General features: G+C 41.6%; 1 protein-coding gene across 2 annotated transcripts in view; it reads right to left on the reverse strand.

Annotated features, from left to right (window-relative positions):
- Window positions 1-24,276, reverse strand: part of TMEM131L (transmembrane 131 like) — a 170,188-nt gene that overhangs the window by 57,725 nt on the left and 88,187 nt on the right. For both annotated transcript variants that reach the window (XM_019441230.2, XM_019441228.2), the window contains exons 7-11: window positions 23,802-23,912; window positions 3,515-3,592; window positions 3,158-3,311; window positions 1,484-1,542; window positions 1,063-1,171 (exon numbers count right to left, since the gene is read on the reverse strand). In XM_019441230.2, the coding sequence (XP_019296775.1) occupies window positions 1,063-1,171; window positions 1,484-1,542; window positions 3,158-3,311; window positions 3,515-3,592; window positions 23,802-23,912 (511 nt within the window). The remainder of the gene's footprint in view (window positions 1-1,062; window positions 1,172-1,483; window positions 1,543-3,157; window positions 3,312-3,514; window positions 3,593-23,801; window positions 23,913-24,276) is intronic.

Raw genomic sequence — 24,276 nt, forward strand, 5'->3', positions numbered from 1 at the left:
TAAATTTTCACAGATTGCCAATTTTCCCTCCAAAAAGCCTGCATTGGTTAGTACTCTTGTCAAAAATACGTGTTTTTTCCCTAATCATTACCAACACAGAATATTAACACTTTATTGATCCAAGTAATAAATTATATCTTACTTGTTGCTTTAATTAACATTTCTTGAAACATAAGTGAGGCAGGGTGCCTGAGTGGTACAGTGGGTTAAGCATCTGACTCTTGATCTTGGCTCAGGTTATGATCTTACGGTTCGTGAATTCAAGCCCCACATTGGGCTCTGCACAGATGGTGAGGAGCCTACCTGGGATTCTGTCTCTCCTTCCCTCTGCCCCTGCTGGTGTTCTCTCTCTCTTAAAATAAATAAATAAACTTAAAAAAAATTAAAAAGGGGTGCCTGGGTGTCTTAGTCGGTTAAGCGTCCGACTTCGGCTCAAGTCATGGTCTCACAATTCGTGAGTTCGAGCCCCACATCGGGCTGTCTGCTGTCAGCACAGAGCCTGCTTCGGATCCTCTGTCTCCTCTCTCTGCTTCTCCCCTGTTTGTGTTCTCTTTCTCTCAAAAATAAATAAGCATTAAAAAATTTTAAAAAGAAAAAGAAACAGAAGTGAGGCAGGGCATGCTTTCATATGTTTCAAACAACTTGCATTTATTTACAGAACTCTTTTTAACCATAAATAAGAACCTAAAGCTACAGCTGGGTTTGTACTCACTAGATCTAGCTTGCATTCTGCACAAAGATACACGACCCGGGCAGCACAACCTTGTTCTCTGTGGAAGCAGCACCTCCACCAGACACATTTACATCCTGCTCTTTCAGATCACCACGTGAGTTAAGCTTTAAATGCAAAATCCCCCATATGTGGCAGAATAACAGTGGCATCAACAATCATTTCTTCCATCATTCTATCTCTTAGAACTCTTAAGGCTACAGTATTATCATCAAGCCAATTTGCTTTCTGAAAATCTTTGTGAAACCCAAGTCATTTCACAGAAAAGAACTGTCATCATAACCAGATAACAAAAATAAAAAGACAATCTCCAGTATTTTTAAAATCTGTACCTTTGCAAGTGAAAGAGGCAATTTTTGTAAAGTTGGTTGCAGAAGTAGGTACGAGTACTGGTTCAAACTGCAAAGACAGAGCATCTCTCTGTGAGAAATGATGTACGTCCTACAAAAATAAAAATCCACATGACTATTCTCAGCTGGGTGAGTATCCAATGTGAATCAACTCTGTTAAAAGAACTAAGTCGTTCAGACTGGCATACAAGCAACTGCTCAGCATATGTGTCTATGACAGTAGGAAGGGGGGTGCTGACAACCTTCATCCTAATGTGGGTTCAAGCAAGGGAAACCGGGTATAAATTAAAGCAAAAGAGAAATGAGACAAGTATTTCTGTATCTGTTGTTGAAAATTCCTCATGTTCTGCAATTAAACATACATTCGTAAGTTTAAATTCTACTTTATGTAATTTACAATTACCTGTATCCAAATAAGGCTGTTTCCTGAATGTAATATATACATATTTACTGCCGAATCATCTGTCCAAAAGAATCAGAGCAATGAGATTAAAACAAAAGAGTCATCTCATTCTCATACCTTAATATAGTGGCTAAAGTACTACATTACACATTTCTATAAAAAATGTGACTCGTTTTTCAACACTACCATTGAAACTGGGAACTATTTTCTGTTGGGTATTCTTCTAAGTCACAAGGAAAAAGATCTATACAAAAAGACTGACCTACCAACATGGGCTCTCTAAAGGATAATAAACTACCAGTGAAGATATTCTGAGTATAGGGTCACACTATTACTCCTCTGGATGAAACTAACCAACTGGACAGCTTTAAATAAGCGATGTTCTCCTATTGATTGGACAGGCCCTTATTTCCTTATTGGGATGATCACATTTGAGGAAAAACAAAACCCTGGGATCTCAAAACATCACCTTCCTTTCAACCTTCACTCACAGAAGTGCTCCCCATGGGACAGGGTCTTCTCTACATTGATGTCTATCTGGCCATTCTGAGAATCACCAAAAACTAGGAAGCCGAAGACAGGACAAATCTCCTGCTGAAGAACCATCACTATTACAGCCAATTCTGAGGGCTGGAAAGTAGATGATGTTTGACCATAAAATTACACTTTGGTACCAATTCTTTCTCTGGATATGTATATGGTATGTGTTTATGTACACGTGGTACATGTGTATGTCTGTGTCCATATATAAATGTACATACACATACATATATATACATACAGACACATATACCAGAACAGCCTTGCTAACCAATGGATAACAGCAAACTCTACATTGTAAATGTCAAAAATCACCTAATATGTGTTGCCTACAAAAGTTCTTAGAAACTGAAGCTGATGAACTAGGTAATTCCTGGTACACAGGACATACATTTTCAAAGACAAAATTCATAACAATGAACACTACAATTCACACTCTCTTAACTTGTCCGGCATCCGGGAACAATTGGCACCCAGTCAGCTATTAAAAATACGACACGGCATGATTTCTTTAACTGAGCTTCTGCAGATCGTAACACTGGGACAAGAGACACAAAACTTCCCAAACACTTTGTGAATATTTATATTAGATTGTTGTGCCTGCCCATTTAACTTGTTTCCTATCTCAGAATGCAAAAAAAAAAAAAAAAAAATCATCCCAAGAAAACTAAAAAGTGGTTTGCAGTTGCCACTTAATTCACTCCAAAATAATATAGCCTTATTAGCAGTTGCAGATTGAGAACCAGTCACTGTTAATCTCTTAATTACGAACGCAAAGCCTCGTTGTCTTGCATTGCAATGATACAGCCTACAAGTAAATGCTTTAAGAATGGTGATGCAGGGGTGCCTGGGTGGCTCAGTTGGTTAAGCATCTGACTTCGGCTCAGGTCATGTTCTCGCAGTTCGTGAGTTCAAGCCCTACATCAGGCTCTGTGCTGACAGCTTAGAGCCTGGAACCTGCTTAGGATTCTGTGTCTCCCTCTCTCTCTGCGCACCCCTGCTCACACTCTGTCTTTCTCTCTCTCTCTCTCTCTCTCAAAAATAAATACTAAAAAAATAAAATAAAACAAAAAAATGGTAATGCAGGTTAATCAAGATATACTAGAATAACAATGTTAAAAGATTCCACCTTACCTGAGGTCTCAGATTTATCTGTGGCTACATAAATTATAGAAAGATGATCTAACAAATCTTGTGTGTTTTCTTCAAACTCTTTTGAGGAGTTTTCCATGGTTACGATTATGCTCATTTGTAGCCGTAAAACATCGTCAGATTCCATATAACAACTCTGAGATTGGAGGGATGGAAAGAACAAAAGAAAAACTCAAAAAAAAAAATCATCCAAACTTTGTGATTTCAAGTTTTATAAAAAGAAAAGCACTTATGATAAGGTCATGTGTATTTCTGAAAACAGAATGTGTCATGTTATTTTTGATTTCCAAGCCAAAGGCAAGAAAGGAAGGATGAGAAGAGTGAATTTTTTAATTTTACCTTTAATTGCTGACACACTTTATTACGTAAACTGCATTCCAGTTGTACTTGCAAGAGACTAGTATTAGTGGTTTCTGCCTAAAAGAAGAAAAAAGGGGAGAAAAAACTTGAAAAGAGGCAAAGAGTTAAATCTTGTATTCATAGTAAACAATCTATCATTTATGCAGAACATTCATTCACTTAATAAATATTTGAGTATCTGCTAAATGCTGGGTACTATCCTAGTAGCTGGAAATAAACATGAATAAGACAGAAAAGCCTGTCACCAAGCTCACATTCTAATGGAAATCATAAGCTCTCCCTTGGGCAACATGAAAATTCCTATTATGGCAATAAGGAGATAAATATGTTCTAAATATACACAGGAACACTGTAGTTTGGCATTTCTTATACTTTCTGAACATTCTGTTTCAACACAGGAATCTTTTATTTCAAAGTAGGTTCACCCAGCAATAGCCAATTAACTGTTCTTCCGTCTGCCTTCCATTAATAGAATGTTAGAAGTTGTGGCACAACAGTTAAGAGATGTCTAAAATTGAAACAGGCTATCATTATCATTTTTAAAATGTGAAAGAGTTATGCATGGAAGAGATGAAAATAAATGAAAAGAATGCAAAATTTCATCAAGTTCAAAGATCTCAACAGCCACATGGAATGATAATCGACATATCTTTTAAGATAAGGAAATGCACACTCTGATTCAGAAATACAGTCATTTGGGGGGGAGGGGGGAGCTGCAGACGGTGAGCACACAGGGAAGTCAGGTAGTGCAGTGTGTAAATCCAAAACCCATCAGCTATGACAACTCCTCTTTTGTTCAGCTTGATGTGTCTGGCATAGTGATTATAAAATAAAAAGGCACTCGGCCTGGCAGCCACAGTCACGATGGCAGGAAATCTCAGTAAGGCAAGGAGGCATTCCCCAAATCCTTGGCGGACTTGATTGCGGGTAAGCGTTTATTCACTCCAGGAAGACTTAATATTAAGTAGAAAGAACCACCATGATTGTGTTTAATTTATTAGATTTATTAAGAATTACCTAAGCACATTATATTAAAAACACATTTTTAACTACTACAATTTTCATTCAGCGATTAAAGTACCAAAAAAGGAATAAGACACATTTTAAAATGCAGTAAAGATAGTGGAGTTTAATCAAAATGGGGTGCCTGGGTGGCTCAGTCAGTTAAGCTTCCAACTTCAGCCCAGGTCATGATCTCATAGTTTGTGAGTTCAAGCCCCTCATCGCGCTCACTGCTGTCAGCACAGAACCCACTTTGGATCCTCTGTCCCCAGCTCTCTCTGCCCTTCCCCCACTTCCCCTTCCTCTTGCCCCCCCACCCCGGGGGCTCATACTCTCTCTCTCTCTCTCTCTCTCTCTCTCTCAAATAGACATTAAAAAAAAAAACATTTAAAGAAGATTAACCAAGCTTGAAATAGGACCAAACATTAACCAAAGACTATTCTAAAAAGCAACTGCTAATTGGGGTGCTGGGTGGCTCAGTTGGTTAAGCATCCAACTTTGGCTCAGGTCAATGATCTCACGGCTCATGAGTTCGAGCTCCTCATCAGGCTCTGTGCTAACAGCTCAGAGCCTAGAGCCTGCTTCAGATTCTGTATCTCCCTCTCTCTGCCCCTCTCCTGCCCACGCTCTGTCTCTCTCTCTCACTAATAAACATTTACAAAATTTTTTAATTAAAAAAATAAAAAGCAACTACTAGTATCTGCTAGACTTCAACAGAATAATACCATTTGTAAATGGAGCCTAAAATCTTAAGGAAGAATTAGATGACTGAATTTGTCTTTCTGCAAACAAGTCCCACCATATCATAGACATAAAAAGAAAAAGGCCACTACTCTCTGAAATTGCTTTAACCAAAGTTATAAATGACCTCCTCACATCCAAATCCAATAGGCCCTTCCCATTTTGCCTAATGCTTCTGCCAATTTAACCCCATTAACCACTGGTGCTTCTCTTGGTTTTGCTCCTTCCTCTTTGCATCATCCTTTGTGGCTCTTCCCCCTCTCCACTTAAGATGTTAGAGTTATTAGGGATTCTTCCTTTTGCCCTCTTCACTCTCTCTAGGGAAGCTCTGTAACACACCAAAGCTGCCTGCACTTCTCTCTCCACACACCCATGTCCAGCCAATGGCTGGACATCCACCCGAATGCCCACGCTCGCCAAGACAGCTATGCTTGGTGTGCACGTCGTCCTGGAACCACTATTCATACGGTTATTTAAGCCAGAAACCTGCACACCAACTTCAGCTTCTCACTTACCCTTCTCAAACAAACCCATAACCACCAAGTAATACTGATCACAACTCCTCAGGAACCCTTGAATCGATTCACTTTCCTTCATTCCTATAATCCTGGAGATCGGGGGTCAGCAAACCATGCCCATGGGCCAACACTGCCTGTGTTTATAAACAAAGTTTTATTGGAACACGACCATGCTCATTCCTTTGTGTATTGTGTACGGCTGCTTTCATGCTACATCTGAAGAGAGGAGTACTCGCAACGGGGATCACATGGCCTGGAAAGTCAAAATATACTCTCTGAGCCTTTACAGAAAAAGTTGAGGAATGCTTGCCCTAGTGGGAAGGAGAAGGAGAGGGAGGGAGAGAGACAGGTAGGCTAGTCTCCCTGTGTCCACCTCTGTCCTCTCCATTCCAGTCTCCACAATGCATCAAAAGTGAGTTACCAATATGCAAATCAGGTGATGCCACTAGCTGCTTAAAACCCTTCGAAGACCAAATCCTTTACTGTGGCTTCAACACTCAGGTACCTGCCTAGTCTTCATCCACCTCCTTATTTATGCTCCAGCCTCACTGGTCTACTTTCTGCTCGGTTTTGCCTTCAACCTCTAAATGTGTTGTTTTGCTGTAAACTCGAATCCCCAATCCACCCTCCCTCTACCTAGCTAAACCTAATTCATCCTTCAGGTCCAGCTTACACACCCCCTCCACAAGGGTTTTCCCTGCCCCCACAGCTGGGGTAACTGCCCATTACTCACACCCACAGCACCTTTTCCCTGACCTTCCTTAACAGTCCTCATTATAATGTAACAACTTGCTCAAGGTCTGTCTTCCTCAGAAGATCGTAAGCCCCTTGCCCGATGCTGTTACCTCAATGCCTACCACTTAATCCGCACACAATATGCAATTAGTGAATGAAGACAAGTGGGCACACAGCCACAGATGCTTTAAAAAAGCAAGCTTGCATAAAATAAACTAAAAATAATAAACAGTGGCTCTAAAATAAAAGAATATACCAACTCCTGCCACTTGATGTGTACTTACGCTCTAAAACTTTCAACAACCAAAAGTTTAAAGAAAATCCCATATCAACACATTTTCAACATATGCATTTATAATAGTTATGTTTTTTGAAAATTTACAGCACTTTAACTATAGGTGTTAACCTGACAAGGCAATCCTCTTCCCTAAAATATTTCTTCAAATGTTGAGATGTTACAAGTTCAAAATTATAATTTTTTAACGTCTATTTGTTTATTTTGAGAGAGTGTGTGTGAAAGGGGGAAGGGCACAGAGAGAGGGAGACAGAGGCTGTCAGCACAGAGCATGATGTGGAGCTCAAACCCATGAATCATGAGATCATGACCTGAGCTGAAGTCGGATGCTTAACTAAGCCACCCAGGCGCCCCCAAAATTATGATTTTTAAACACGATTAACAATCCAACTTGCACAGTGATTTGATGTAATATAAAGCCTACTATTTTGTCATTTTTGGTAAGCTTCTAGATGGATGAATTTATAATTTACCATCTTAAGTAAGATTCCTCTCTTAGCTGGAAGTCTAACAAGAATAAACTACTTTATTATTTTCATTTGTTGCAGAACATATTTCAGAATCCCACAAGGGGGCGTCCTAGCACCTCCACACTGTCCTGAAGTGCTCCAGGTTTTCTCAAAGAACAATTTAAACATTCATGTCTTTAACCAAAGAACAAAACTACTGCAATGTTGACTTTAAAAAGTAAACCATAACCAAAACAGGAGCCACCTGAGGCAACCACACACACACACACACACACACACACACACACACACACACACACCCACCCCCACCCCTGGGATTGAATTCTCTCTGAAAGGGTCCCAACTGAGCACACTTGTTATGACAGTGGGACATCCCTTTAACCAAGAGTGTGCAGAGCAGATTATAAAAGGAGAACAGAAGCTTACTTCTCTACTTTTCAACACCCCCCCCCATTACTTTAACAAATTAGTTCATGAATTTTATAGCTAAAAACTAAAAACAATTTTTCAGTGCTTTCCACGTGAAGTATATGGTATCACTCCCTTTCAGAAGATGAGGGAAAACGTGGTTTGGAAGGGTTAAATGACTTATCAAAGGTCCTAACAGTAGCTAATGGAAAACCAGGAAAAAAAATAGCAGGTCCTTTAACACAAGTCAAGTTTTTTTCTAAGTAAATCAGAACAGACCAAGTCTACTCCTAAATTTAAAAACCAAAAAGTTCTTCACCATGGAAACAAGTATTAGAACACCATTCCCAGAGATAATGCAACATTCAAGAAAATAGCCACCAGGGCGGGGCGCCTGGGTGGCTCAGTTAAGCGACTCACTCTTGGTTTTGGCTCAGGTCATGGTTTAACGGTTCGTGAGAAGGAGCCCTGCATCGGGCTCTGCGCTGACAGCATGGAGCCTGCTTGGGATTCTCTCTCTCCCTCTCTCTCTGTCCCTCCCCCTGCCCCTCTTGCTCTGTCTCTCAAAATAAATAAATAAACTTTAAAAAAAGGAAAAGAAAATATCAGTGTTTCAAAAAAAAAAACCCTTTTGTAATGGCTTATATTCCCATGCTTTTGTGTTATAAGTCTAGTTAACTGAATCTAAGAGAGAAAAAAAATCACCTAGTTCTCTACCTGCTAAGAAACTCATCTTTGTGCATCAGGCCAGGGCACAGTGTGACTTGGGGGAATTGTGTACAGGTAAAGTGGAAAAAAAATTATAGATTTCAAGTCCTGTCATTTTAGAGAACTTAAAAAAATTTTTTTAATGTTTTATTTATTTTTGAGAGAGAGAGAGACACACACACACACACACACACACACACACACACACACAGAGTGTGAGCGGGGGAGGGGCAGAGAGCAAGGGACAAGAATCCAAAGCAGGGTTCAGGCTCTGAGCCGTTAGCCCAGAGCCCAATGCAGGGCTCGAACCCACAAATGGTGAGATCATGACCTGAGCCAAAGTTGGATCCCCAACCGACTGAGCCACCCAGTCCACGCTGGAGGACTTTTATTTTTAACAAGAAGAAACCAACATCCTAAGAAAAGTATATGAGAATTTATAATATATTAATCCAGACAGAATGAACAAGAGCCTTGAAATTATGTAACATTCCCAGCAATGACCACACACAAAAACCTTTCATTTAAGGAAAATAACTCATGAAATAGAAAAATATTAGATAAAATCCAATACTAGGTCCCATTTTTCTCCCCTTCCACAATTTTGAATGCTAAATTTTAAAGGTCCTTATACAGGTAAATTTCTCATGCCAACACACGTATCAGTAGGAAAGCAGGTTCTATATATGCCATGTGACCACGCCAGACAGTGGCCCACACACACAGTGCTAGGTCCAATACAGTCTACGCAGCAAATGATTTTGCATAAAACAGGCACTTTCTTGGATCTCTTCCACACAACACCCATGCTCTATAACCAAACTCCTAATTTAGTGTTTCCTGCACGACGGAGAGGCTCAGCTGAGTTATTAGTCAGCACTGCATGGTTGCTTTTACCCTTAAACAGCAATTGTGCTTCAACCCTCCCCATAACCGCTACCCTTCTATTCCTCAGATATTTAACCACTGAAACAAAATTCACCTATGTTGCCAGACCCACTGGCAAAAATATTTATAAAAACCTAGGAACTCGCTGAAATTAGTTTTCTGTTTAAGGGAAGAGCATTTTTTCTTATCCGCATCTTTTTTAGAAAAGGCTTTACACTTAACTAAATTCGAGATGAAACCCCAGCCACAAAACCTTAGGGACATCCCCTACCCTGCCTAAGACTCTGTCTCCTCTTCAACAAAACGGAGTTAATGAATTCACAGCCACATTATGAGCCCTAAACGAGATACATATGCCAATCACAGGGCATCAGTAAACCTTCAACAGGGAACATTATTGTTTTTACTTGTTCATTCACAATTGATGCATTAAATTAGCAGAATTCCACAATAAATAACTTAAATGCTCCTGGGAAGCATTTTCCCCCACATCAAAGCTGTAAGAGGGGAAACTCCTCTTCCACACTCCTTTGGTTTCTAAGAGAAGAGGTTTTTGTTTTTGTTTTTTCTTAAACGCTTCAAATTCTTTTTGTCTTATTTCACATTTGGTTCAGAACCCCCCAAAAAGAGAGAAGAGCCATTTATTGCCGACAGCTTTCCACCCTCCTGAAATGTGCCAGAAACCCTGAAAGACAGACAAAAAGCAATTTGGAGAACAAGTTAACACTTAGATATTGAGACTTTTTGTTGGACCAAGTGACAGTGGCCTGTATTGTGCAACACCTTGGCTTTTGCACTTGGATTGCAGATTTTTAACTGTTACGAGCTGGGCTGGCAGTCTCGGGAGAGCCTTGTGGGATTTTCACCTTGGTAGGTCATGGAGCATACGGTGACTTGATCCAAAGGCAAGCAGCTATTTTTATACGGCTGGATGCTGCCGGACCTTAAGCAAATGGCAAGTGGGTCCTGAAGGCCTGACCCAGGCCTTGATGCTGAGCCCAGCCTCGGCAAAAGTTCAGCCTTTGTGATGCAGGCTGCTGAGCTTGACCTTGAGCAATGTGGGCACAGTTTTTACTTAAATAGGCATAGCCATGGCAAAGATTAGCCATGGCTCTAAAAGAAAGGGTGCTGCAGTGGGAAATAGTATGGACGTTCCTCAAAAAATTGAACACGTATTTACACTACGATCCACCAATTCTACTTCTAGGTACATCCCCAAAAGTGATAGGAGGGATTCAAACAGCTATCTGTACACCCAAATTCGTAGCAGTATTATATACAGTAGTCAAAAGTGGAAGCAACCCAAAATCCATCGATGGATGAATGAATAAATAAAACATGGTATAGCCATGCAATGGAATGCTGTTCAGTCTTAAAAGGGAAGGAAATTCTGACACCCATATGACAATATGGATGAACCCTGAAAATGTGATAACAAAGTGAAATAAGCCAGACACTAAAAGGCAAATATTCTGTGATTCCACTTACATGAAGGAGCCTAGAACAGAGGCAGAAATAATAATGGTAATCAGGGGCTGAGAGGAGAGGTTAACAGGAGAGTTACTATGTACTGTGAGTAAGAGTTTCAGTTTGGAAGATGAAAACACTCTGGACATGGATGGTGGTAATGGCTGCACAAAAACGTGAATTTACTGAACACCAGTCAATTGTACAATTAAAATGGTATCTTATGGTGTGCACACTTTACCACTATGAAAGGAAAGGGAAAGGGAAAGGGAGAAGGGAGAAGGAAAAAGGAAAAGGAAAAGATGTCCCAGTCAGGGCTCTCTCTCCTCAAAATAGAGCTTCTAGAACACCATCTGCTTTTATAACCAGATCTTGAAGAAACTGTTGGGTCCAACTCCAGGCAGGCAGTACAGACGGGTTGTTTGGAATTCTGTTCCTTTTTATGTATTATCTTCATGGCTATGAGTTGGAACTATGAAAAGTCTAGTTTAAATTCATGTGGGCTGGTCCACAGACTCAAAAGTTCCTCCCCAACTCACTGGGTCTAGATTTATTAATCATTTAAATGCTAACTGCTGTTTTAGATTTTCAAGATCCAAAATGACAGATATACAGATGGGTGGCAGATTTTATAAATAAAGAAGCAACAAGGAGGGGTGCCTGGGTGTTCAGTTGGTTAAGGGTCTGACTCTTGGTTTTAGCTCAGGTCATGATCTCCTGGTTCCTGGGTTCGAGCCCTGCACCAGGCTGTGCACTGACAGTGCGGAGCCTGCTTGGGAATCCCTGTCTCCCCCTCTCTGTGCCCCTCTCCGGCATTCTCTCTCTCTCTCAAAAATAAACTTTAAAAAAAAAAGAAGAAGAAGAAGCAACAAGGGTATTCTCATTAAGGAGCTATGTTCTCATCTTGGGTTGAGTCAGAGAAGCAATTTGACAGAATTATTGCATGCACAAAGAAGGCAACCACTAAGGTCCGTCCTTGGAACAATCCGGTTCACTCTGGAAATCAAAGAGGTGCTAGAAGGTTAGGGAAACATGGTTTAGTCTTCCCATCAGAGCAAGATGAACAAAAAATAAAACAGAAAGGGCAGATTAATGAAGCAAGAGGAAGAGAGGGCTCCCCTTAAAAGGAAGACTAACCTCTTAGGGAACAACCAGAGAGAACGTGAATGAGAAACGAGAAGGTACAGCCTTCTCTTGGGTACAGCCCAAGAGACATACAGAGAGATGGAGACAGCCTGGTACGTAACTGAAATAAGGGAGATAGATCTTTGTGCTTATTGGAGCTTAAAAATATATATAATGAAAGAATAAAAGCAAGATGTTAGCAGACTGGAATTGTTCCCCACAAAGGAATCAGGATTTGGTTATAGGAAGTATGGAGAAATGCACTTCTAAAGCCAGGATCAGAATCCATAGTAAGAGCAACTGAGGACTGAAACAGCTATACCCAGGGTTACACAGTCCTGGACAGGTTGGGGGGGGGGGGGGGCGGCGGGCACTGGGGGCAAGCAGGAATATCAGAGCAGAATGCCCAGAGCATATTAGGTGGAGACACAGTTACTGCCCATGCCCTGGGGGAACATTTTGAGAAGTTTATGGAAGTAGGACTCAGTCTAGAGAAGGCACAGCAAAAAGAGGAAACTCATTAAACAGGAACCAGGCCAGACTATCAAGACAGACTGACCCCAGGCCTGATTTAGATGTTGGTCTGATAGGTGAGCATCTCCTATGGAAGACCATCCAATGCAGGGAAGAGAAGATGTGTTTGAACAACAGATGCTTTCAGCAGACCCAGAACTTACTGATTTTATCTCTTTCCTTTAGGAGAACTCACAAGAAAATATCTAGGGAAACATCTAAAGAAAAAAAAAAATCTAGATCAAAAAGTGAAAGAAAAAGGAAAAGGAACAAACCAATTCCAGAAAACAGTAGCAACTTTGCAGGTGTTAGAGAAAGAAAGAGAGCAATAAAAGAAGCTGGTTAAATGGCGAGAAACTCAACTGAGCCTTCCTGAGAGCAAGAGGGGACAGGAAAAGCATATCCTGGAGGCAGAGCCCACAAGTGCAGAGAAAGAAGGGGCACACTCACAACCTGGAGGCCATGGTGAGCGGCTCCCGGCCAACATGCTGTCCCCACTAGGCCCCGAGCTTCCCAAATGTCAACAGCAGCTCCCCTCCAAGAACCTGAAAACAATGCCCCACTTGATGTAGGTGGGGCTAAAAGGGAAAGCCTTCTCTAAGAAGTAGGTCCCAGAAGCCTCAGTGAATCCACAGTAAGAGGCAATGGAAACAACTGTGTACACAGATCTCAATGCCCCTGCCCGGGCACCGTGGACACTCCATCCCTCAATAGGGTGTCCATGCCAGTCAACACAGGAGTGCCAGAAACAAGGGCTTCCCGCAGAAAGAACAAAGACACACCTGTGACTGGCTGCGACCAGTGCCAAGTCCCAACTCTGAGGGGAGACCAGAGCGCCTCAGGGGCAACTTCCTGAGAGAGGAATACACAGGCTGCCGCCTTAGCCTCCAGACAAGCAATCTCTCCCCACGGAGTTTAAATGCAAGGTCTGAGAATCAAAACAACTGGCATAAACTAAAGCCAAAACCAAGGTGATGCTCTCCATCATCCATCCCTCCTTTCAGCAAAAATGAAGTACTGGGAACAATTCTGCTTAGAATCAGTCCCTTGAGGGCTGGGATGGGAGGCACGTTTTGCAAACCCAGTGGATGTATGGTTGATAATCTGATATTCCTGTGTGTCTTAGGATTCTAGACTCAAGCAAGGCTCAAGAGAGACTCGATATTATTTCTAAAGATATTTTTTATCTTTAAGTAATCCCTACACCCAATGTAGGGCTCGAACTCACAACCCCAAAATCAAGAGTCACATGCACTATGGACTGAGCCAGTCAGGCGCCCCAAGAGACTTAATATTAAATTAATGTAACTTGTGAAACTCCAGGGAAGCCGCACACATCCTAGCCAGAGTGAGCCCCAGCTGCACACAGGCATGGACAACCTCTCTGGCGAAGACCAAATGAGTAAGAAATTGGGGAGGGCTTCAAATTCTTTTAATGTTAACTCACAAGCCAAGATAATTTGATATGGGACTATAGCCTTGAACTTTCACGTCTTGCCAGAGGACTGGATCTCTGAATTTAAAAAATTTCCAAGAGTTTCACAATAGGAGAGGGTTTATATTCAAAACTTTATTTTTACAGTTAATTAGTGAATACATTTTAGTTAGGTGCCAGGTACCAATTCTAAGCACTTTATATGCATGAATTTAGTCAATAGCTACAGCCATCCTATGAAGTAGTGCTATTATTATTTATCTTATAGATAAACTGAGACACAAAGAGGTTAGGTAATTTGACCAAGGTCACTCAGACATGACCAAGATTTTTACCCAGGTGGTCAGAATTCACTTTCTTATTCACTCTACCATGCATCTCTATGATGGGGCATCCTTTATGACTGGTATTTTTTTTTTATTGGAGTAGCTTTACTCTGTTATTTGAGCCCACTGCAAAAGCTCTGATAAGCTGTATTGGATATCATACTTGAAAAGAATTTGGAATGGGAAACAGATGCGGACATGAACTCTCAACCTTGACTCTAGTGTGGCTTTGGAAAAGATTATTAATGAATTATTCTAATTTATCTCAGAGCTTTCTAGGGGCAAACTCAACAATGCTCCCCAACAGGCTGAGGATAATCAAAGAAATGGGGGTTTGGGTCCAGTGGGAGGAGGAACAGGCTAAGGAAAGTGGGAACACAGTTGCCAGAAGCCTGCTGATCTCCTTGTCAGGGGAAGGGGGGACCCAGGCTTAATAAAAGGCAAGCCCAATGAGTCAAGGGTATAAAAAACTGAGGAGTGTTACAAGGAAAGGATTCTCTTTTCCTAACTTCACTTGTCCTTTGGCCCCAAGTCTTCCTCTCCCCTTATAGGTAGGGGAGGGTTGCTTGTCAGTGGGCCACAGACCATGATGCTGTGCTGTAGACAGTGAGGAGAAGGATAGGGGCTCAGAGGGGAGCTGCCTTCTTTCTCTCTACTCTGGAGAAGGGTGTCTGTCCTTCAGACTCAAAACTCCCCTTCTGATGGGCCGCTCCACAATCTACCCGAGGGGACAGGGAATTAGTAACTGGCTCTCTGACCTCAGTTGATACATGAGAATGTGGCTCATCAGCAACATGAAGGTGGCATTTTGGTTCCCTAACTCCTGATTCTTATACATACATTAGTTCAGAACCATATGTTATTTATTGGGCATCTTCATATACCCCAACAAAAGTTTCTAGAACTTTCTAGAAAGTTCTAGAGTATAAAGTTTCTAGAGTATAATGAATGTCTGAAAGAAGTAAAAAAAGATTCATATCTTACAACTTCTTAAATAACTGAGGTTATAGTTTCTTTTTAAGATCATTTATTCAAGTATCAAACATTTATTCACTGTGCGTTATGTGGCCAGACTGCCAGGTGGTAAGAAAACAAACATTGGCTAAGACAGGATTCCTGCACTCAAGGAGCTTATAATATTAGCAAAGGAAATGCATAAAAACAAAAGCTTCTAAATACTGTGTTTGCGATGCTAGGGATCTCTCATTTTCAGTAAAGAGCTAGTCAATTCTCCTGGAAGGCAGAAAAGACACTAGGTAATAATCACTGAGTTAAAGGAGGGACCAGGAAACTGATCAAGAACACTGTTCTCTCCTGCTAAGACAGTAGAGATTTTAAGGAAGCAACGGGGGAAGACGGAGGGAAGGGGACTGCCTGCCCTGCAGAACACAGAAGAGAAACACCTGCCCCCACACACACGTAGGTATTCTTCTCTCTAGACTTTCCCATGCTTCCTCCCTTCCTTCCACTCACCAGCTCCCACCCCCAACCCCTCCGGTCTCGGCTTCCCAAGCTCCCATCCCCTTGAATCATTCTCATTGGAATGAGATGAAAAAGAGAAAAATGTACAAATTTTAGCAATTTCCTTGCTTTTAAAAGCCATATTCGGAGGTAGGTAGGTAGAGGAAAATTAAGTAATGGCACATATTTACCTAACATATAGTAATAGCTTTCCAGAGTCTGACAGTCTATCATTTTTATGTTAAAAAAAAAAAAAATCAAACTTTTATCAGGCAAAGAAATGGTGTTAAATATATTATTGATGTCACACGGATCTGTAGGAATTCTCAGCTGTCACACTCAGAAAATCTGTTTCTTTCATTTAACTAATGACGGAAGTCCATCAAGAAAATAGGACAGCTACAGAGGTTAAAGAACCTTTCCCTATTCTCTGTTTTCCATCTCCAAATCCTAGACGAGACTCTTATTTGTTATAATCTCCAAATCCTAGACGAGACCTTATTTGTTAGTGAGAAATGTGCCCCCTTCTTTTCTGTCAAACTGTGGTTGAAAAAACTTTCCTTGGTCCTCTCCCTATACTGATTTTACAGCTTCCCTTCCAGATTGCCACACTTAATTGACAGGGATCAGCACCTCAGCAGCCAAGAAAGCAGGAAAACAACTTAGGGCACCTTCTCCCAGGCTGGCAGGAACCAGGCTCCACACAGACCTGGGGCCACAGCCCTTGCCTGACACCTGTCCTGGGCAGGCAGGCACAGGGGCCTGATGTCACCACTCCAAAAGCGAAGGCTGTGCCAGTCTCAAAAGGTTAGGAACTCCTGGTCTGAAATGCATTAGGTATCACGCAGCACACCCAGAAATAATCTCTCCTTTACTCAATCCAGCAACATTATGCTGTGATGGGAAGGGGAACCCTTCATTGTATACATGCACACTCAGGAAATACATTGAAAGGAAATGACAAAACTTTTTTTTTTTTTTTTTTAATATTTATTTATTTTTGAGACAGACAGAGACAGAATGCAAGTGGGTTAGGAGCAGAGAGAGAGGGAGACACAGAATCCAAAGTAGGCTCCAGGCTCCAAGCTATCAGCACAGAGCCCCACATGGGGCTCGAACCCACAGGCCGTGAGATCATGACCTGAGCTGAAGTCAGACACTCAACCGACTGAGCCACCCAGGCGCCCCGACAAAACATTTTTTAATGTTCTTGTTTGTTTTTATTTCTGAGACAGAGAGATACACAGAGTGTGAGCAGGGGAGGGAGGGAGCTGTCAGCACGAAGCCCAGGGTGGGGGTCGAACTCATGAACCACGAGATCATGACCTGAGCCAAAGCTGGACATTTAACCAACTGAGCCACCCAGGTGCCCACTAGGATATGACAAAATATTAATCCTAGTTACCTTTGCCGAGTGTGACTGTAGTCTTGGGGCTTATTTCTAATTTTTCGCTTCTCTGGTTTCCCATGTTATGTTCTGATTACATAATAATTTTGGTATAATCACAATCTCACTTTTAGATAATGTGATAATAAGGTATCATGTTAGGACACACACACACACTTTTATTTGGTGGGAATGTGTGTCATGTGTTTTCCTCTAACTTCGAAACTTATCTGGGTTTCCCACACTGCCTTATCATTTTATTTTTAACAATAGACATTATTTTATAATGATTCTAATACCAATAACTAAGTTCCTGTAAATCTCTGAGACGAGCCTATCGTGATAGTGAGCCTCTATGCCAGACCTGAGATGATGCCAATTTCTAACATTGTTTTGCCCAAATAAACCGCTCAAACACTCCTCATATCTCAACAGTCTGGAACCAAAATAGCACTGTAAAAAAACATTAAAAGGTAAAAACTCTCACTTTTTCACAAGCCTAGCACAACTGTATTTATGTATTCTATCCCACCACGTATTTTATAGTTACACTCACCAAGTATAACCTAGCTTATATTCTACTATTCCCTTGTCAGACAAAGCATCAGAATTATAACTTGGAAGAACTACTTAACAGTCTACCATGTTGATACAATCACATTCATCAAATCCTCTTTCTACTGTCGAGCCTGTAAGCTGTCCCCATTGTTCGTCTGCCATTATAAAAATGTAGCCAAACCCCACATTTTATTTGCCATTTATCTCTCATGGAACCTGAGTTACTAAGTCCACAGATGTGGAAGTCATCGCGACACTGAACTATACGTGGCGCAAATCCCTCGGCAGAGCGCGCTGGCACTGCCCATCCCAGCTCGGCTCTCGGCCTCCACCAGGTAACTTAAACTCTACATCCATCCTACAGTTTCTAAAATAAGGATATTACCACCTGCCCTAGTAGTAAATCTGGTGAAGGTCAAAGTGGCTGATGTGGTGAAAAGGGGAAGTTATGCAAATCCTACATGTTACAACAGGTAGATACGCTATTTGGGGATCTCAACTCAGATGCCCACTGACTCACCTATCTATTAAAAACTGTGGGGGCCCTCAATGTGCTAAACACTAAGCTGATGTTGAGATTATAAAAATGAAAAAGAAACAGGCCCATGGAAGAGAGCCTCATGGAGGACGACACAGGATGACACCAAACGTTCAAGCAGGGGTCTGAACCACATGCCAGGGGGACTGGAACACAGACTTGCCCAGGGCCCTGGGGAGGCCGCGGAGGAGCTGATACCTGAACCGGGTCTCAGAGGAGGGAGCGAGAAGGACAATGAGGGTTAGAAGGGGGTGAAAGCCTATGAAGGAAAGGCAGTATGTAAAAAGGGATGGCCCGTTTCAGCAGCGAGCGGTTTTGGAGGCCGGAGTGGAGAAGAGAAGGGCAGGACGTCTGAGGCTGGAGAGGAGGCTGGAGCAGGTGTCGAGGGCCTCATATGGCAAGCTCCGGGGCTCAGGCTTTATGCTGAAACCAACAGGGGCCCAGCTAGTACAGAGACCAGGGAAGCACTGAACAGCTTTGTCTGGGAGGACATGAGAGCAGCAGTGTGACACATGGAGCGGAGAATGACTGGGACAATAACCCGGGGGTCAAATAATGACAAGACTACAACAAAAGCAGAGGAACCTCAGACTTTTACTCAGACCCACTGCAATAGTGACCTCTCATCTGCTAGGAGCCCTCGCTTCATAAAGGGCCAAACAAATGAAAAAGAAGGGCCAGATGAAAAGGTTGAAAAAGAAAAAAGCAGACACACATGGGCAGCAGAGAGGCGAAAGGTATACCCTCCTCCCCACCGAACCTAGTGGCTGTTACAACACATCACCAAAAATCTAGATAGAAAAGAAATCACACACACACTCTTGTTTCCAGCAGAAGAAAGGGAGCCATTCAATCCGATTCAACTGAGCAGGAAAAATGCAAAAGTCAGATACCAATGGGTAAAGACACAAGTAAAACGGACCAAAATGAGCCCAAAGTGCAAAAAAAATGAGATAACATAACAATGATTATTGGCACCCTCGTTTATCCCATGAGATGGAGCTAAGGAAGCAAGTGAAAGCAAAGCTGACAATATCTTAATTTCTGCCCAAACCTTCTCACTCTCTAGCGTTCTAGCAGACCCACCTTCCAGCTCCCAACCGAACCAGAGTACCTCCCAAACCCTCTATCCCGTTTTGAGGGAAGCTGAACTCAACACTCACCTCAGATGATGGGTTCGTGACCAAAAAACAGAAAAAAGGAAAAACAGAAGAGCAAAATGAAGACATTTCTTTCTGAGAAAGCATAGCTGGCAATTATGGCCACTTAAACACAACACAAACACATATATGTATGAGGTTTAAATGCAAAAATACTATAGTCAGGGGCGCCTGGGTGGTTCAGTTGGTTAAGTATCTGACTCTCAGTTTTGGCTCAGGTCATGATCTCGTGGTTTGGGAGATCGAGCTCCGCACTGGGCTCTGTGCTGACAGTGCAAAGCCTGCTTGGGATTCTCTCTCCCTCTCTCTCTGCTTCTCCCTGCTTTCTCTCTCTCTCAAAATAAGTAAATGAACATCTTTTAAAAACAGGACTACTAGATACCCACACACAGAAGAATGAATTAGGATCCCTAGCTCACACTATACACTAAAATGTCAAAATGCATCATAGACCTAAATGTAAGAGATAAACTATAAAACTCTTTGAAGAAAATAAAGAGGTAAATCTTGGTAACTGTGGACCTTTTTAGATAGGACACTAAAAGGATAAGTTACAAAGGAAAAAACAGGCAAAACTGAAGTTCATCAAAACCAAACACTTTTGTACTTTAAACAACACCATCAAGAAAATGAAAAAACCAACACAGAATGAGAGAAGTATTTGCAAATCATGTACTTGATAAAGGCCTAGTATCTAGAATATATAAAGAACATTTACATCTCAACAAGGACAAAACAAATAATCCAATTTTAAAGTGGGCAAAAGACCTGAATAGACATCTCTCCAAAAAAGATATACAAGTGACCAATAAGCACATTGAAAAGATGCTCAACATCATTAGTCATCAGGAAAATGCAAACCAAACACCTAAGCTATGACTTCACATCCACTAGGATGTTCTTAAAAAACCAAAAAACATAAAATAAGTTTTGGTAAAGCTGTGGAAAAACTGGAATCCTCATATATTGCTGGTGAGACTGTAAAATGATACAACCACTTTTTGACAGTTACTCAAAATGTTAAACATATAATTACCATATGACCACAAAAGTCCACTCCTATGTACACACCCAAGAGAACAGTAAACATATGTCCACATGAACTTGTACGAAAATGTTCACTGCAACAGTTTTGATAATAGCCAAAAAGTGGAAACAAATCAAATTCCTGCCAATCGGTAAATGATGAAACAAAGTATGGTATGTCCATACAATGGTTCACTAGTACAGGGTAATAAAAAAGAATAAAAGACTGATATGCGCTATGACATGAATGAAGCTTAAAAACATTAAGTGAAAGAAGCCAATCATGAAAGATCACACATTTCATTTATATGAAACATCCAGAAGAGACAAATCTATAGAGACAGAAAACTTAGGGGTGGTTGCCAGGAACTGCGGCCGTGGAAATGTTCTAAAATTAGACTATGGGGGTGGCTGCACAATTCTTGAATATACTAAAAACTGCCGAATGGATCAAGTCTGTGGTATGTGAGTTATAGCTCAATAAAGCTGTTAAAAAATAAATTAAAATGCAAAAAAAAAACCAGAACAAAGAACCCCTGAAACTGCTCCCATGGGAGAACTACAGACGTCCCTCCAGCCGGAACTTCATCTGACCAGTGTTCACTGAGCGCCTCTGCCGGAGGCCCTGGGCTAGGTGTAGGGGACCCTGTGGAGAGCAACAGCAGACAGTCTCTGCTTCCACGGGGCTGCAGTTTCACGGAGGGAAGGAAAGGGTGGCTGAGTAATGGGGATAAGCGTTCTAAGTGGGAAGAACACAGTTCTACGACAGTCCATCCAGGGACCTGAACTAGGATGGGGAGAGATGGCAAGACTCTCTGAAGAAGTGGAGCTTGAGCTGAAACAGAAAGGATGAAATCGGGGCTACTCCAGAGGACAGTTGGGGCGGGGGAATCTGAGGAAACTGCAGGCACAAAGGACGTGTGGAGGAGTGAAAACGGCAAGGGTGAGCAAGCAGAGGAAGCAAGCAGAGGAAGACCACATGACGGTAGAGAAACAGCAGCCAGACCATGCAAGGCCTTAGAGCCACACTAAGAACCTGGTTTAAGTCCTGAGACCTGCAGGAATACACTGAAAGGTGTTAAGCAGATGACTAGTGTGGTCCAACTTGCATTTTAGGAAAAGAGACTTTTGAAAGGGCCAGACTAGATGCTGGCAGATCCGTTAAGGGGCCACTGGAGCAGCCTGGGAAAGAGATGATGACAGCCTGGATGCAGGAAAACAGGCAGCAGGCATCATGGTCAGCAGATAAGATCTGCCAGGTACAATGCATATAACGTGCAAGCTCTCCTCATAGCAAGGTCTCTCACAGGCCTCATAGAGAGGCCTGCATGGTCATTGCCTCTTTCCCTTAATTCTCTGTATCCTTAAATTAACCCCTACTAAGATATCTGAACACCTGTCTCTGTTTCAATACTTTTATCACCACTAATACAGCATCTGGCATTCAAAGCTTCCAGTCTCAGTAACCAGAGAAACCTGGCCATTCTCAGCCACCCCCTTTGCTGAAGGACGGCCCTGAGATAAGGCTAAAAACGTTCAGCAGGAAAAACCCATGCTATCAGCATATGCAAGTTACACTTACCCCAGCCCTTTAAACCCCTTACAAAAATGCAAGTCAGTTCAGATCATTTTTATGCTAAAAACCGTTCAATACAAGGGCACTTGAGTGGCTCAGTTGGTTACAGTCAGACTCATTTTCGGCTCAGGTCATGATCTCACCATGCAAGAGTTCAAGCCCTACATCGGGCTCTGCACTGCCTGCTTGGGATATTCTCTCTCTCTCTCTCTCTCTCTCTCTCTCTTCCCCTGTTTGCTCTCTCTCTCTCTGAAAAGAAATAAACTTAAAAAAAAAAAAGTTCAATACATCCATTGGTCTTAGGATTTAAACCAAATCCAAATGTACAAACTAAAAGAAATCTTCCTTAAAATCCTGGGAGGAAGGGCTATTCAGTTTTATCAAAGTAAAAATAATACCAAAAATTCCCAAGAATTATCTAAGTGATGACAAATCTCCCAGACATTACATTACAGGTAAATTAGTTTTATTTGTCTTCCCACTGGAATGTAAGCTCCAGGAAGATGGAAATACTAAACCAGTGCCTGCCCACAGCAGAGGAAGACTACTGAATGAAGGAAAGCCCCAGGCACTACTGGGACTGACACAAAGTTCTAAGCAATATTCTTTATTCACTAATCAGAAAGAAAGGGTCAGTAAGGTGATACACTGGTTCAAGACTTTTCTTGGAGCTCCTGGGTGGCTCAGTGGGTTAAGCGTCTGACTTCGGCTCAGGTCACTATCTCATGGTTCATGAGTTTGAGCCCCACGTTGGGCTCTGTGCTGACAGCTCAGAGCCTAGAGGCGGCTTCGTATGCTGTGTCTCCCTCTCTCTCTGCCCTTCCCCTGCTCATGCTCTGTCTCTCTCTCTCTCTCTCTCTCTCTCTCTCTCTCAAAAAAACAAACATATATATAAAAAAAGGAATTTTCTCAATTTCAAAAGTTAGCCATAGTTACAAGGAAATAAGTCAAAGGGGAAAAGTGGTGAAACTTATACACTATAAATGAAATGCATATTAAAACAACATTAAGGTATCATTACAGCTGACCCTTGAATACCATGGGTTGAACTGTGCAGGTCCACTGATATGCAAATTTCTTCAATAAATAGAGAACGGTACTGTAAATGTATTTCTCTTCCTTATGATTTTCTTAGTAACATTTTTCCTAGCTTACTTTATTGTAAGAATACAGTATATAATACATACAACACAGAATACGTGTTAATCAACTATTTATGTTATCTGCAGGGCTTCCAGTTAACGGCAGGCTGCCAGCAGTTAAGTTTCTGGGGAGTCAAAAGTTATACACAGATTTGAACTGCATTGAGGGTTGATACTCATAGCCTCTGCACTGCTCAAGGGTCATCTGGATATACATTCTAAAACATCAAAAACATTTCTTTCCACTGAGCCACACTCAAGAAAGGCTAGGAGTAGGGAGAGGGGAAGAGAGTAAGACATTCCTGAAAAAATATCATTACTAGTGACCATAGCAGTCTGTCTTCTTGAAAAGCAACCTGGCAATATTTAACAAGCTCTATAAAATGGTTCATGGTCTTGAACTACAGACACTCTCTTTACAAAATATATCCTGAGGAGACGGGTAATCCAAAAAGGAAATAAAAAAACTTATAAAACATGTACATGGACTAATGGTAGTAATAACGAAAAACTGGAAACACCTCAAATGATCAAAAACAAGATAAAGCCAACTATGACAAAGCAACACTATGGACTATACAGCCTTTCAAAAGAAGAACATGGATTCCACTGACACATCAGGATTTTTTCAAAAAGCGGCAAATAGTAAAATCCCAATTCTAAAAGCTGGTGAGTTTAACATCTCTAGCAATCCTATATAAAAAGGGCTGTAAAAGATACATAACTTTAGAAGACTACAAAGTTTGGCGTTTGCTAGAATTCAAAATAAATCCACCATTAAAATTACCTGGGTTTGTGAAAGCTGAATGCTCTGAACCTGTGGGAGCAGAAAATAAGCATTTGGTAGCTGTTTTGCAGACCCTTCTGTAGAGATTCTTCGAGTGCCAATTCCAGATACCTTCAGAAAAAAAAGAAGTTAATTACTCCTCTATTTGTTTTGAAACATATTTGCCGTAATATTAAAATACCTTTCCAAAGGCAATCTGTATTCACCACCTTGACCTTTAACACGGTATTATTAATCCAGGGGCACCCAGGTGGCTCAGTTGGTTAAGCGCCCGACTTCAGCACAGGTCATGATCTCACGGTTCATGAGTTCAAGCCCTGCCTTGGGCTCTGTGCTGACAGCTCAGAGCCTGACGCCTGCTTCAGACTCTGTGTCTCTCTCTCTCTCCACCCCACCCCCCTGCTTGTGCACGCGCACGCGCCCTCTCTCTCTCTCTCTCTCTCTCTCTCTCTCTCAAAAATAAATAAATAAATAA

Source organism: Panthera pardus, unplaced genomic scaffold (assembly GCF_024362965.1).
Source record: "Panthera pardus isolate Hobbes unplaced genomic scaffold, ASM2436296v1 HiC_scaffold_13, whole genome shotgun sequence".
Lineage (NCBI taxonomy): Eukaryota > Metazoa > Chordata > Mammalia > Carnivora > Felidae > Panthera > Panthera pardus.